The sequence below is a fragment of the Trichechus manatus genome, unplaced genomic scaffold (assembly GCF_000243295.1).
Source record: "Trichechus manatus latirostris isolate Lorelei unplaced genomic scaffold, TriManLat1.0 scaffold00016, whole genome shotgun sequence".
Taxonomy (NCBI): domain Eukaryota; kingdom Metazoa; phylum Chordata; class Mammalia; order Sirenia; family Trichechidae; genus Trichechus; species Trichechus manatus.
Genome location: NW_004443952.1, coordinates 10,585,853 through 10,599,848, shown reverse-complemented (window position 1 = coordinate 10,599,848; position 13,996 = coordinate 10,585,853). Strand labels below are relative to the sequence as shown.

The 13,996-nt window shown below is 40.8% G+C and overlaps 1 protein-coding gene across 6 annotated transcripts in view; it reads left to right on the top strand.

The window, feature by feature from the left end:
• MUSK (muscle associated receptor tyrosine kinase) overlaps positions 1-13,996 on the top strand; it is a 115,629-nt gene that overhangs the window by 77,717 nt on the left and 23,916 nt on the right. For all 6 annotated transcript variants that reach the window (XM_004372176.1, XM_004372173.1, XM_004372175.1 and 3 more), the window contains 2 exons: positions 3,817-3,976; positions 13,776-13,782. In XM_004372176.1, the coding sequence (XP_004372233.1) occupies positions 3,817-3,976; positions 13,776-13,782 (167 nt within the window). The remainder of the gene's footprint in view (positions 1-3,816; positions 3,977-13,775; positions 13,783-13,996) is intronic.

Genomic DNA, 13,996 nt, shown 5'->3' with positions numbered 1-13,996 from the left:
TTGACATGTTGTGGGGTTGTTAACCAATGTCATAAAACAATATGTGTACTACTGTTTCATAAGAAACTATTTGTTCTGTAAGCCTTCACCTGAAGTACAATTAAAAAAAAAAAAGGGAAAAAAAGAAATAAGGCTGACAAAAATATTTACATATATCAAGTTTTATGTGGAATAATTCAGCAGCCAGATTTGGAGGCCAACATTTATGGCTATGTTGATCAGAAACAATGTGTGAATTTCTCTTAGTCTATTATCCTTTTTCTATGATGTATGGACCAAACATTGTTGCAACTCCCTGAACATGACCCTTCTGGGCCACAAGTTATTCCCAGGTAGCGGTACTTCTTTGCGAGACAGAACAATTGTGGTCAGAATGCCTTTCAGAGGCCTTTTTCTGCTACGGTCAAATCATGATGAAGTTACCAAATTATCCATACCTTGGCACAGATTCCCTCAAGATAGCATTTATTAAATCTACTTTTTGTGCCGTCGAGTCCATTCTAACTCAAAGCAACCCTGTATGACAGAGTAGAACTTCCCCGTAGGGTTTCCTAGGCTGTAATCTTTATAGGAGCAGATCACCAGGTCTTTTCTCCCAAGGAGCTGCTGGTGGGTTCGAACTGCTGACCTTTCGGTGAGCAGCTGAGCACTTAACCATTGTGCCACCAGGGCTCCTTGCGTTAAATGCATTAGTGATACATAAAAAATATCCCACATTTCTGTGCTACTTGGCCTTCTTCAAAGAGCTTTTACATACTTTATCTCAGGTGGGAATTATGAAGCTGTTTGATACAGCTTCCTGTTCTACTGACTCTTTCTGAGATCACTATCTCAGAACAACAGAAAGCCACACACAAAGCAGAGAGCTCTTTATCCAGCTCCTTCAGGTCAGCATGCCTGGGTGACTTAGAGAAAATAGTGTATTTACTGTAAATACTAGATATAGTCACCTCACTTAAGTACTCTGTTTTGCCTAGGGACACCTTGGTAAAAACTCAGTAATAATCAGAACTCGTCTCTTTGATCTCTCAAACCCAAGGGGCAAAAGATCAGAATGGAGGGCACAGGGGTTGTTTTTATTTTTAGGTCATCAAAAATACTAAGCTGTTGGTCAGGATGATCCATGAAGAAAGAAAAACAAATTCAAACTATGACTAACAAGGCCTGCTGTGCATGAGTCACAAACTGAATCAGGCATCGGCCTCTGGAAGCAGGAGGAAAAGCATTTAGGAGCCACATCATAATCAAGCCATGAGCCCAGTGACTTGTGGGTCTGTTCAGGGAACGATTTCAACACCTGGATGAAGTCCAGGAGAAGAGCGCTCTCGCAGTACAAAAATCTCTTCTCAGACCAGGGGTATTTTCAGTGACCTTGGGAAGGTGTTTAGGAATGACTTTCTTAGGTGTGAACATGAAAGTAGAGGGAGGTTAGGCAGCATTTGGGAGATTACTTGTTTCTAAGTTGTCTCCAAGGCATTGTACAGACCTCCTCCTTAAAGGAGGAGAACAACTTTGCAATGGAGGAAAGTAACTTTTCTACAGATTTCACTTATGTAAACTGGAAAGAGATTGCATTTATAAACAAAATGTATTCCTAGCGTAAATCATGTTGATTGAGCATAGAGGTTTCGGGTCTTTGGCTTTTTTTCTTATTTTTGTTTTGTATTAAAATTCAGGAAGAATCCAAAATTGTATTTCAACTGCTTAGTCCTTTTGATCTAACTCGGACACTCACGTCCATAAGAAGTTGCACTTCTGATAAGTATGATGATCAGGAATTCCATTCAAATTTCCCAACTGAGTGTATGTCTCATAAAGATATTTTTCTCTCTGCCTTTTCAATTTCTCATAGAGTCCAGGTTGCCTATCTAGGGAAATGCCACAATACTTGATCTGACCTGGGAAGTTTCCCAGTTAAATTGGTGCTTACCTAAGCCAGTTTTTATCATAAGGATTGATACTAGTAGCAAAGGTAGAGAAGACAAAGAAGCTAATTGGATGAGCTTTACTGCCTAATTGCTATAGAGTGTGCTTGGTATCAGGGACAGCCAACTAACTAGCTGGCAGCAGTAGGAAGAAAGCTGGTCTCACCTGAGGGCTTCCCTTCCCCTTGATAGTCGAACCATGCAAATCCTACCTTAAGCAAAACAGTAAAATAACTGGCTCCGATTTCTCATTCCCAGCCTTATTCCTTACTACTGGACAGAGGAATATTTTTCAAGGCAACCAAAAGGAGGCCACAGATGTACCAGATATCTCTAGTTCTAAAAGATAAGGTCAAGGGCTACCATAGGTTGATTTCCTGATCGTCACTTTACTCAAGTTTCCCTCAAGTTGGCATGATCTTTCCTTATATAATCAGTGATAATTAAAGAATAATTATTGAGAAGATGGTATAGTGCTCAAGAAAATAATGAAAAAAAGATTCAACATCAAAAAAAAAAAAATCTCACGCTTTGACAATGACATTTAAGTGAGGCTTCTATTTTGTTCACGGTTGGTTGATTTGTTGAGGTAATTGTTGTTACTAGAATGCCTGGGTAGTGCCAACAGTTAAACTTGCTTGGCTGCTAACTGAAAGGTTGGAGGTTTGAGTCCACCTAGAGGTACCTCAGAAGAAAGGTCTGGTGATCTACTTCTGAAAACTCAGCCATTGAAAACTCTATGGAGCACAGTTCTACTCTGAGACATATGGGGTTGCCATAAGTTGGAATTGACTGATGGCAACTTTTTTTTATTATTGTTGTTACTATCTTTGTTTCCTAATGACACTTCATTTGTTCTCTCTTCTACGACTAGGGAAGGCGGTACAACAGAGTAATTAAAGGCGTAGGCTGTAGTGTCAGATGGGCTCAAATTCTAACTCCGTAACATACAATGTGCTGGACAGCTATCTTTACCACAGTTGGAATGCTGATGACTAATAAATAGGCACTTATATAAATTAACCTGTCAAGTATGTGCTAATATTGTATAGAAATCCTAGCTCTTCAAGGACATTTGATTTTCTGGTTTAAGTAGTACGGAATTATCTATGTCAAGCCTTAAAGACAGACTTGGCTTCACAACCGTTTTTCATGGTAACCATCCATCTATTTGATACGCATTAATGGAGAATTGAACAGGAGTGAAAAAATACGTCCAGAAGTCTGCAACCTCTTATATTTGACCATCCCTATCATCATGACACAGAGGTCACATCTTGGAGGATCTACACCATATATCTTTTATGCCACGCATTAGTTATTATTGTTGTATCACAAACCACCCCAAAGCTTAGTAGCTTAAAACAACAACCATTTATTAACGCTCACAAGCCTGTGAGTCAACAGGGTGGTTTTCCTGATTTGGGCCAGGCTTTCCTGACTTGGGCTGGTCTAAGTACTGTGACTGGCAGGTTGAGTGGGTACTGGTTGGTCTAGGCCTCACTCATATGTCTGGTGGTTGTTGCTGGCTCCCAGCTGGGGCATTGGAGACATGTGCATCTCATCCTTCAGCCGGCTAGCTCTGGCTTGTTCATAGGAGGTCAGAGGTTACAAGAGCAGGATGAAAGCAAACCCGAATGGGTAAGAACTTTTCAAGTCTCTGTGTCATTCCAAAACATGTCACAAGGGCAGTCCAAACTCAAGGAGTGGAGGAGATATAAAGACACCTTACAAGGACATGGACAGAGGGAAGGAAAAATCTGTGGCAAATTTTGCAATCTACCATATGCCTTTTGATCATAATCATAATGCTTTTCCCTTCAAGTACTGACGCATTATATTGGGAAATCCTTGACCTAATTCTATCTTCTGTTTTCCCCTACTCCACCAGGTTTCTTCTGGGTCCATTCAGGAAAGTGTGAAAGACCGAGTGATTGACTCAAGATTGCAGCTATTTATCACCAAGCCAGGGCTCTACACATGCATAGCTACCAATAAGCATGGAGAGAAATTCAGCACTGCAAAGGCTGCAGCCACCATCAGTATAGCAGGTAGGATGGCCCTTTAAGTTTTCATTGCTCTGGGGAGGAGGACATTTGGCACTATTCCACAACATCATGCATTGGGGAAAATCTCCTTTTTCTTCTAACATTTACTTCTGTTCCTTTTGTACTATATTCTACTCCATGAGGCCAACTCCGGAGGTCAACCTTGACACTGATTTTGGCTGATTTGTTGCCTCATAGACTAAATTCTCAAACACCTTCCCAAGCTATGGGAAACATTCCAGAAGTTCATTTCTCTCTCTCTTTCAGTTAAGCAAACTTTCCAAGACTCTCAAAGAGTAAGTTGGCAGGTATTTAACGTGGCTGTGCCAATTTCTGCTTGGCTCTTTCCTGAGGGCATTTTTACCTAAGAACACGTGATCTACCTTTGTGGTTTTTCTCTTTTCTGTTTCATGCAAGTGACAGTAGAACTTCTAGGTGTTTTCAAGGAAAAGTGCTGACTCATCGATTTCTAGGGTATTTGTGTTGAGTTATAAAGATTTAGTTTTTAAATTTAAATGACTCAAAGGCTTCTGAGAACATTTATGGAAATCTTAGAGATGGAAATAAACCTTGTATCATGAAATACCAGACATGTTTTATTCATAGTATGCCTAACCCTATATATAAATAATAAAATATTTAAATAAATTATATATTTTTATATATATCTATATCTATACACAGAGAGAGAGAGAGCACATTTACATATGAATACTCAAATGTTCAAGAACATGAACTGATCTGATCTAGTTTAACCGACACCCCCACTGGGCAGAGGAGAAAAATTGCCAATCTTTAGTTCCTCAGCTTCTTCAATCTTTAGTTCCTCAGCTTCTTCAGCTTAAAAGAGTCTCATTTCAGGTAATTATTCAGTCATTCAAAGATCATTTCCTGGCCAGTGTTTTTCTTTCCAGCTGGAAGGCATAGGCAGGAACTCGACTTTAGTGTGGTAACCTTCAAAGTCTACTCATCATAAGAAAAAAGATGGTTGTGAGGGCAATGCCATGACCAGTAAGGAGAGAAATCCAATAAAGTGAGCAAATCTATCCTAAACAAAAGCAGGTACCTCCCAGAACATGATCTCCAGGACACAGAAAGGACTGCAGAGGATGATGGCCATCATACCGTACACAGCAACATCACGCATTCGTTGCTATCCTGGGACAAATGAGAACCCGGTCCAACACCATTAATAAAAGAAATATGCCAATGGGGAAGGTGTTTCCCTAAAAGAAAAATGGTATCTCCTGGTGGCAGAAAAGAGCCTGAAGGTATAAGACAGGAATCATAAGAAAGCAATGTCCCAGGATGCAGGAAGAAGAGGTCTTAGACATCAATGTTGGGAATAGACCAGACTGAGGGGGGGAGCAATCAGCAATGACAACCTTGGTATCTCAAGGAAAGCACCAGTGGAATTTGCCTGGGAGTAGGGATGGTGGGAGCAATGCATGGATTATCATGTCAGAGCCCTGGTGGTGCAGTGGTGAAGTGCTATGGCTGCTAAACAAAAGGTCTGCAGTTCAAATCCACCAGCTGCTCCTTGGAAACCATATGGGGCAGTTCTACTCTGTCCTATAGGGTCACTATGAGTTGGAACCAACTCAACGGCAACAGGTTTGTTTTTTTGGTTTAGCAGAGAGGGCTTGACATCTGCTGTAGCAGGAGATTGCATGCAGATGGGCAGCAGTGACCTTAGCAGAGGCAATGGTTATATAGACTGGAACCAGCAATGACTTAAGTTTAGTTAACTGGCCTGGCAACAGCAGTGGTATTGAATGTTTTACTAACATATGAATATACTACTAAGGTCCTGAAAGTGAGGTTTAAAAATACTCAGGATGGGGGTGTTTTTGCAGTAGCCCCTAATACATCATCAAGGAACTTGAGTGGAAGGAGAAGCAGGCAGCGTAAGGAAGAGGTTAACACAAAACTTAGACCTGGTATCTTGCTTTCTCCAGAGCAGCACAAGCAACACTTAAATCTGTCCATATGCAGAATCACAGGATTGTACAACGTCAGGGGTAAAGAAATGAGTGATGTTAGTCAAAAACTGGAAGAACAAAAAAAAAGGTGGGGGGAGGGAGAGGGGAAAATTAAAAAGGCGTAAAGTGGATATGATAGTTCAGAAACATGTCTATTAGTTGGAAAATTGCTGTATATCTAGTGTTTTCCTGCCCTAATTCATAAAAAGCTACAAGACCTTTTTGTTCAACCCCTGATCTGTTTTTCGGATTGGGTCTCACCGACTATTAGGTGGCCTGTAGCTCCCCTTCTTTTCCCAAAGTTTCTCCAGGCATATCTACTGAGGGTGCCTCATGAATGCAAATGAGTAAGACCTGTCAACTTGTATGCTACGTCTGCCATTTTTCCTTTTCTCTTGGATCTGTTCTTTTCAGCTAAACCTGCTAGATCCCTCATAAAAGTCCCTCTGCCATCACCAAAGAAACTACCTCCCACCCCTGGGGTGTTCCCTGGACCAATAGTCCTGGGAAGTGAGGCCACTCTGGTGGGAAAGGGATCTTTGGAGCCACTTTAATTCAGGATCATTTTAAAGAAGCATGGTCTTATGGTCCCTAGATCTCCCAGAGCTTGGGTGTGGCATCTGCTTTCTCCATTCCTGCTTTCCACCCCTCTCCTCTTTGGTCTCCAGCGATGCTTTCCAGAGGTCCAGAGCTTCAAGTCAGACATGGTGCTGCCCCTTGCCTTTCTGGCAGTGCTTCCTTGCCCCAAACTCTCTTCCATATTTCAGCCATCCTTATCCTGCCCTAGCATTCTGTAGTCAATAGCCCTCTTTGTCACATTCCTTGTGTTTCACTTTGAAGCTTTTATTCCATCTGTTTATTTACTCATCCCAGCAGGAAAACTAGAAATGGAAAAAAAATCTGGTCTAGTGCTTGGGATTATGTCTAATGATATTTCTAGTGTTTGAAAGACAACAAAAAATAAAGATCAGCCTTCATTTTCCCGAAATCCTTCCATGTGCATGCCCAAATTCTTATGCATTGTTTGAGAAATGTGATATACTCTTTTCTTACTTATTTACATTTGCTGTTAGTCGTCAAAAGGAGTCAGAAAAACTTTTGGAACCTCTCACTATGAACCAGGAAGTTGCATTTCCCCACCAGTCACAACCCCGAAAGGCTCAAGTTGCCGGGTATTTGGCAAGATGCCTTCTCTTTGTCATCAGAACCCTCCGCCCTGTGGCAGAGACCAGCATGACAGCCCACTATCCCTGTAATGAGCATAGTCCTGGAACAGCCAGAGGCCATCAAAATAGACACAGAATAGGCCATCAAAATAGACAAATACACGTTTGTATTTCCCATTCTCAATGGCACTGATAGATCCTTCATGAAAGAGAGCACGGTCCAAAGTTCTGTCTGTGATGAACCAGCCTCAGAGTACAAGAATGTGGTCACATCCCTCCTGTAATATAAGCCGCTCCCCATTCTACCAACACCACCACCTTTTGCAATAGTCCTTCTTTGGACTGACCTCGGGCTCTGGGGGTTCTGGTCACTAAATGAAAACTCAAATGAATATACGTAATCAAAAATGGGCAGTAGGAGAAATCTGAGGTAGTAGTATTGGATCCCACCCCGCCCATGGACCACATAGTTTATTTTCTATATTTCAAAAGAGTTGATACTTCGTACATCTACAGGAAAAAAAAAAAAACTTTGACGTATGTGTCATAATTGATAGAGCTGATTGAATGGATACTATGTTTCATGCTCTCGCTGATGTCTGATAGTCACACCCCCTCTCCCCAATGTTGGAGACAATCAGAGGCATGTGGTGACGTAGCAGGAGCGCAGGAACCCTTTACCAGGTAGTGAGTGTTGTTACAAACAAAACAGACACCGTCCCTCGGCATTGCATGGTGGTTTTATCTGGCTTTAAACTGATGAAAGGTTCTTTGTTTTTGTTCTTACTTTTGTTTTTTGATAAAAAGGAAAAGAATAAATGAGTAACAGCCAGTAGCCACACTAAATTGCTCCCAGCTGTTCTGCAGTTAGGCATAAAAGACAAATGTTCCTTGCACAACCAGGCAGTTTTTTTCTGTCACAGTAGCTGTATGTTTTCAAAGACAGCCAATGCTTTACTGACTTTTCCAGATAATTTTGAGGATACTACAAATATTGGTGACTGTTGGAAGTTTTCAGAATTTAAAAAAAATCAAATTTTGAGAGAAAAGCACTTATTTATAATTGCAAGGATCTTAGATCCCTTCTTCCCCATCTCCTCGCAAAAAAGAATGTCTAACTGAAGACATTTCTGTAAGAATCACATGGAAGCCCAGTGAATTAGGGAATCCTCTGATTCACTTAACATTCTTGAGATTACCATGCATCCTTAACTCCATTTTTCCTTACTTCCTCATCCTTGAAAGAGAAGACCATCGAAGCTTATTATCTCTTTCAAGTACTGTGGCTGGATTCTCCTTGGCATTGGTTCATCTTCATGCTATTGAATCCTCCTTTTACATCTTAAAATTGAGGACTCTTTCGGAAGTGTATCCTTGGTCTCTTCAAATTTCAATCGGTGCCCTGCTCAATTGCTATTAGAATCTGCCTTTACTTCTCCAAATTATATACCATTTTCTATGGAAGAATTTGCAAAATCTCCTTTCCATCTGTTCTGTCTGCGCAGAGGCAGAATGACCATGAAGTCTGGGGTGGGTAGACACCCTTTTCCCCAGTGTTCAGCAGTGATGTAGAGTTTTGTTCATCCTATTTCATATTCTTTGGTCATTTTAATTGGTATCTAAAGTGAACATGCATCCCAGTTCAGGATCTTTGAGGAGGCAAAGGGATCTCTGCAGGCCTCTCCTCCAGTTCATAGCCACTAGAATTTAAATTCTACCTCAAATTTATAATTTGTGGGCAGCATTGGCAATATCTCTTAGATGATCAAAATGACAATTCTACAGTCCAACCTACCTATCTCAACAAAAGAGAAGGGATCTACTACATTTTCTTTTCCAGAATAGAAATAGCTTTCAAGTCTATGATATTGATTTTACTATTGTCCAGCAACACTGCGTTGATTCAAACTCACAGCAACCCCCAAACCAAAAAAACCCAAACCCATTGCCGTTGAGTCATTTCCGACTCATAGCAGCCCTTGCGCAGCATTAATAAGCATGGGGCTCTTTGTAGCACAGGACCTTGGTGGCTAACAGAGGGAAATTCTGCTCTGTGAGGCTGCCTGGGCTGACGATGCCCATGCTTGACTCGGCTTGAAAAATGATATCTGTGTAAAGAATCCAGTTTCTGGAGAGACTCAGCATTTTCTTGATCTCCTTCTCCAAATCTGCCCATTTTGCAAATCTTGGGCACCTCTTGATGTTTCCTGCATAGTCACTCTGGGGTCTGTTGGTTCTCATTTCAGAACATAGCCAGGAAAGCATCACACAGAAATCCAGCCTTTCTAATTGCTATAAGGAGGTTGGCGTCTATCTCTAAGCACAGTGACCCATAGGAGGAGGGGCAAAATTGTTGGAGCTCGTTATTGGCTAAAGCCCTAGTCTGTATCAAAAGCTTAAAAGAAAAGTCCTTTGTGGGTTGCAGAGTAACTTTGAATGACTCACAAATTAAATTAAATAGGAACCGGAGACGTAACAGATCTGTGATTGCATGTGTAACCAGCATATTGAACGTTCTAAACTTGATGCGCACGGAAGAAAAAAATGGTTTTATTTTTCTCCACTCATTGGGTATTTAGGGGATTATGCTTTGTAGAATCTCCTTGTCCCTCTTACAAATTCTTAAGCAGATTCCATGATTTCCAGTGTTTAGAGATGAAAAACCACAATCTAATCTAGTTTAAAACTTTAGTCTCTTATCTAATTTAAATCACATCTGCTTCACTTTCCCCACTGCCAGCCAGTTCCAGACCCTCGGAGAGAGCAGTTCTACTCTGCGCACTCTGCTCATTGCCACGAGTCGGAATCGACGGCAACTAACAACACGACCAGCTGAAATTAGGGCAGGACATGCCAGAACTCACCAGATACTTGGAGAACAGAGGGAACTTAGTCTGCTGCTGTTAGGTACCTACCCCTCTCCTCCTCTTCTTCTCTAGTTTCTCTGGTATGCTGAAGGGAAGGAGGATTTACAAGGAAGGAGGCAAATGTCTTTTCCTTAATGGGAGCTATCTTAGTCTTGTCTCTGTTGACTGCCGCTGCTTCTCTGACGAATAATAATGCTAACTATTACAAAGTACTTTCCCATTGCCAGTGTTTCATGTACATGAATTTATTTAATCCTAAAAACCCACGGAGGTGGGTACTTTTATTGTTCCCATTTTACAGATGAAGGAGCTAAACCACACAGAGGTGCCCAAGGTCACACAGCTAGTGATGGCAGAGACAGTGTTTAAGCCCAGCAGGCTCCAGAGTCCGTGCTTTTAACACTCTGACTCACTATTAATGCCTCTGGGTTCAAGCAACTCAATCCTGGCTCTCTCCTGGGAGAGCCCTGGCTTCTACATGGCATGTTTTCCTGATGTAAGAGAACCTGTACTGGTTTCACCTCTCAACACTCCAAACCTACATCTCAGTCCTTGTTGGGGTATCTTACTATTGAGGTGTTTTTGCCTGGTGGCCAGTCCTCTTGGTAACTTAGCTACCTTCCACAGTGTCCAATTGACTCATGGGAAACCCCTATGTCCCTGCTGCTCCAAATGGTGGGGAGCTCCAATGCTGGGTGCTGTCTCTCTGCCCTGCTGTCTCTCTCCAGTTACCTTGCCGCCCCCCCCCCCCACCGCCCCCTTGCCTGCTCAAATGGGCACAGTGAGAAGAATATCAGATACCTGGCATGGGCACATGTATGACTGGACAGTAACGTGCTTGAAATGCCACTCTCCCCTTTTTGTCGACAGCACCCTCTTTTGGCTGGGATGGGCATGGAAAATCCTCTTCTTTCTTCCTGTGGAAAAGCTAAAGTACTCCTCCTACAACTGGCCAACAATTTAGGACTTCTATTTTCTCTCTGTAATCTCCCGCTTATACACACTGGGGCCAGGTTTGGGGCAGGGGTGAGGACAGGAAGGTATAATTCAAGCTGGGTTGATAACTGGGAGTAGTAGGGCCAGTTCAGCCACTTTGTAATGATCTCAGACTCAAGTGTTTGTGATTCTCTTTAGAATTCATTGCTATTAAAAGTCCCCTGTCCTCAGCTTTGGGCCTCTTCTCTAATTCTTAGATAACAGAAAAAAGTTCTGTTAGACATTTTGTAATCATATACACATATAGCATTCAAGAATGAGGGGATCTAGGGAAACAATTCATTTCTGTTCCTCTTATTTTTACTGAGATGCCCTCCACCTTTATTTGAAGGCTGAGAACCAAAGCTATTACAGGGCCTACTTAACCAGAACAAAGGATGGGGTGATTGTGCCCTTCTGGACATTCCAAGGGAAAATGTCAAGCTGTGTGCATGTTTTTACATGTTTCCTATAATCATTTTCCTTAACTATTGAGGGCATGCCAAGTACTGGTGAAGAAGTAAAATAAGTATAAGAAGGTTCATCCTGCAAGTGATTGGAACAAAAATACCAGCATTTCCCTGGGCTGAATACAGTACATTTATCATAGACTAATTGACCCAAATCAGTTCATCTAAGACCAATTTGCCTAAACCTAGTGCACCTAATTTTAGTTAACCTAATAACTCAGGCACCTATGTTTAAGATTCAGAATTAAAAACGAAACATATTCCAAATAATACAGCTGAGTATTTCTGACTTATTTTTGTATTGCTAAAAATTACTTGGTCATATTTTATAAATGATAAGATTGTTATGTGTCTTTATGGGTGTCTTTTCCCATTGTATTTAATTTTGAACATCTGCAGGGCTCTTTAGACAATTTGCCAAAACAACAATTACTTTACACTTCTATGTTTCCGCTAAAAATATTTAGCAGAACAGCATTTATTCCCTTAAAAAATTATGGATTTTCTTACAGCCTTTTGATTATGTTTGCCTCCTTCTTGCTGTTTTCCTTTATTAGTATTTTAATAGAATTAAGTAAGAAAAATGGTTTCCTCTTTTGATGTCCATTCCATGTTATTTACCAAGGTATCTAATTTATAAAGTTTTAAAACAAAAAGTGATGCATCATTTCCAAATGAATTTATCATAAGAAACACAAAATTTTGAAAAAGATTTCTGGAAATGCCACCTGAGTGTGAATATATAAATAGCATATATTACTGCTTTTTCCTTCCTGCCAAAACCTGGTAAGTATCAATTCCTTTTGGAAGTAAGGAGGTTGGTTTCTAAGCCTCATTTCCAGGCTCACTGAATAAACGACCCTTAAAGATTTTAAAAAGTCACACACTCAAGTTTATAAACCCCTTGCAGTCAACAAACCATGTAAACTTAAAAAGGAATGATTAGTATTTGTCAGAGCTCATAGGACTGTACAAAACCAAGATGAACTGCAATGTGGACTGTGGACTGGAGTTAATAATAATGTATCAATACTGGTTGCTCCATGGTAACAAGTAGACCACACGAAAGCAAGGTGTTAATGATAGGAGAAAAAGTGCAGAGGGAAGCTGGAGGATATGTAAACTCTGTACTTTCTGCACAATTTTTTTTTTCTTTTTTGGTAAACCTTAATACTGCTCTAAAAATAAAGTCCTTTTAAAAGAAGAATGACTAGAAATAACAGAATCATTGCATTTCAAGATTAACTCCTTTTTGGAAGAATTCATTTAAAAATCCTTAAAACGAAAAGAAAACACCTGAATGGATCTACAGTCTTCAAAAGGAGCTAAACGTCAGCATTATGGGAAATTCTAATAAGGCAAATTTGTTTTAGACAAAGCCCGTATCTTACCTTTTACTTTTATAACGGGGATAGGATGGCAGGGAGGAAGTAAATCACAAAAGATGTGGTAAAGAGTGTGAAGTTTTCAACTTGTTATACAAAAAAAGGAGATGTAGTAATTCAAAACTGCTGGTCACATCACACCCTTCCAAGGCTCACATGCCTCAGGAGATCTGAGTGGGGCCATTCGTGCTGGGAGCCACATGACTCGCCAGAGGACAGGCACAGTCCGCTCAGCATCCTGAGCCTCTGTGGGCACAACCAGCTACATAATTTGAGAAGCCCAGTGCAAAATGAAAATGTGGATCCCTTCGTTTAATGATTATTAAGATTTTCAAGATGGTGACTAACCAGTTGCCATTGATTCAGCTCCAACTAATGGCAAGCCAATGTGTATCAGCAGAACTACGCTCTGTAGGGTTTTCAATGACTGATTTTTTGGAAGTAGATCCCCAGGCCTCTCTTCAAGGCACGTCTGGGTGGACTCGTACTTCCAACCTAGCATGTTAAACATTTGCACCACCCAGGGACTCCAGGATGGTGACCAAAACAAAACAAAACAACAAACCTGTTCTGACTCATGGCAACCCCAGCAGAGCATTAATAAGCATGGGGTTCTTCGGAGCATAGGACCTTGGTGGCTAACAGAGGGACATTCTGCTCTGTGATGCTGCCTGTGCTGATGATGCCCATGCTTGACTTGGCTTGAAAATGATATCCATGTAAAGAGGAATCCAGTTTCTGGAGAGACTCAACATTTTCTTGATCTCCTTCTCCAAATCTGGCCATTAACGCAGCATCTGGCCTCCTAGCCAAAGCAGGGAATTTTTCAGAAACTTAGAGATTCGAAGTATTAAATCAAAACTATCTCCTCCAAAGCATAAGATGAAAATGTACTAACTCTCTTTTCTTTTTCCCTTTAATTTGATTTTCTGTGGGAACTTCCTTTCCTGTTACTAGAGTGGAGGTAAGATGTTATTATACCAATGTTTTGTTTTGTTTTTTGTTTGACATGCCACTTGCTGAGTGTCTACTTATTGTTGAGCTCTAATATTTTAGAAACTATATAATTTTAATACTTTTAATACTCTTGCAAGATGATGATGATAATGAACCTGAAGATAGATATCTACTGAAAACTTATTATGTATCAGGCACTGTGCTAGGAGATTTACATGCAT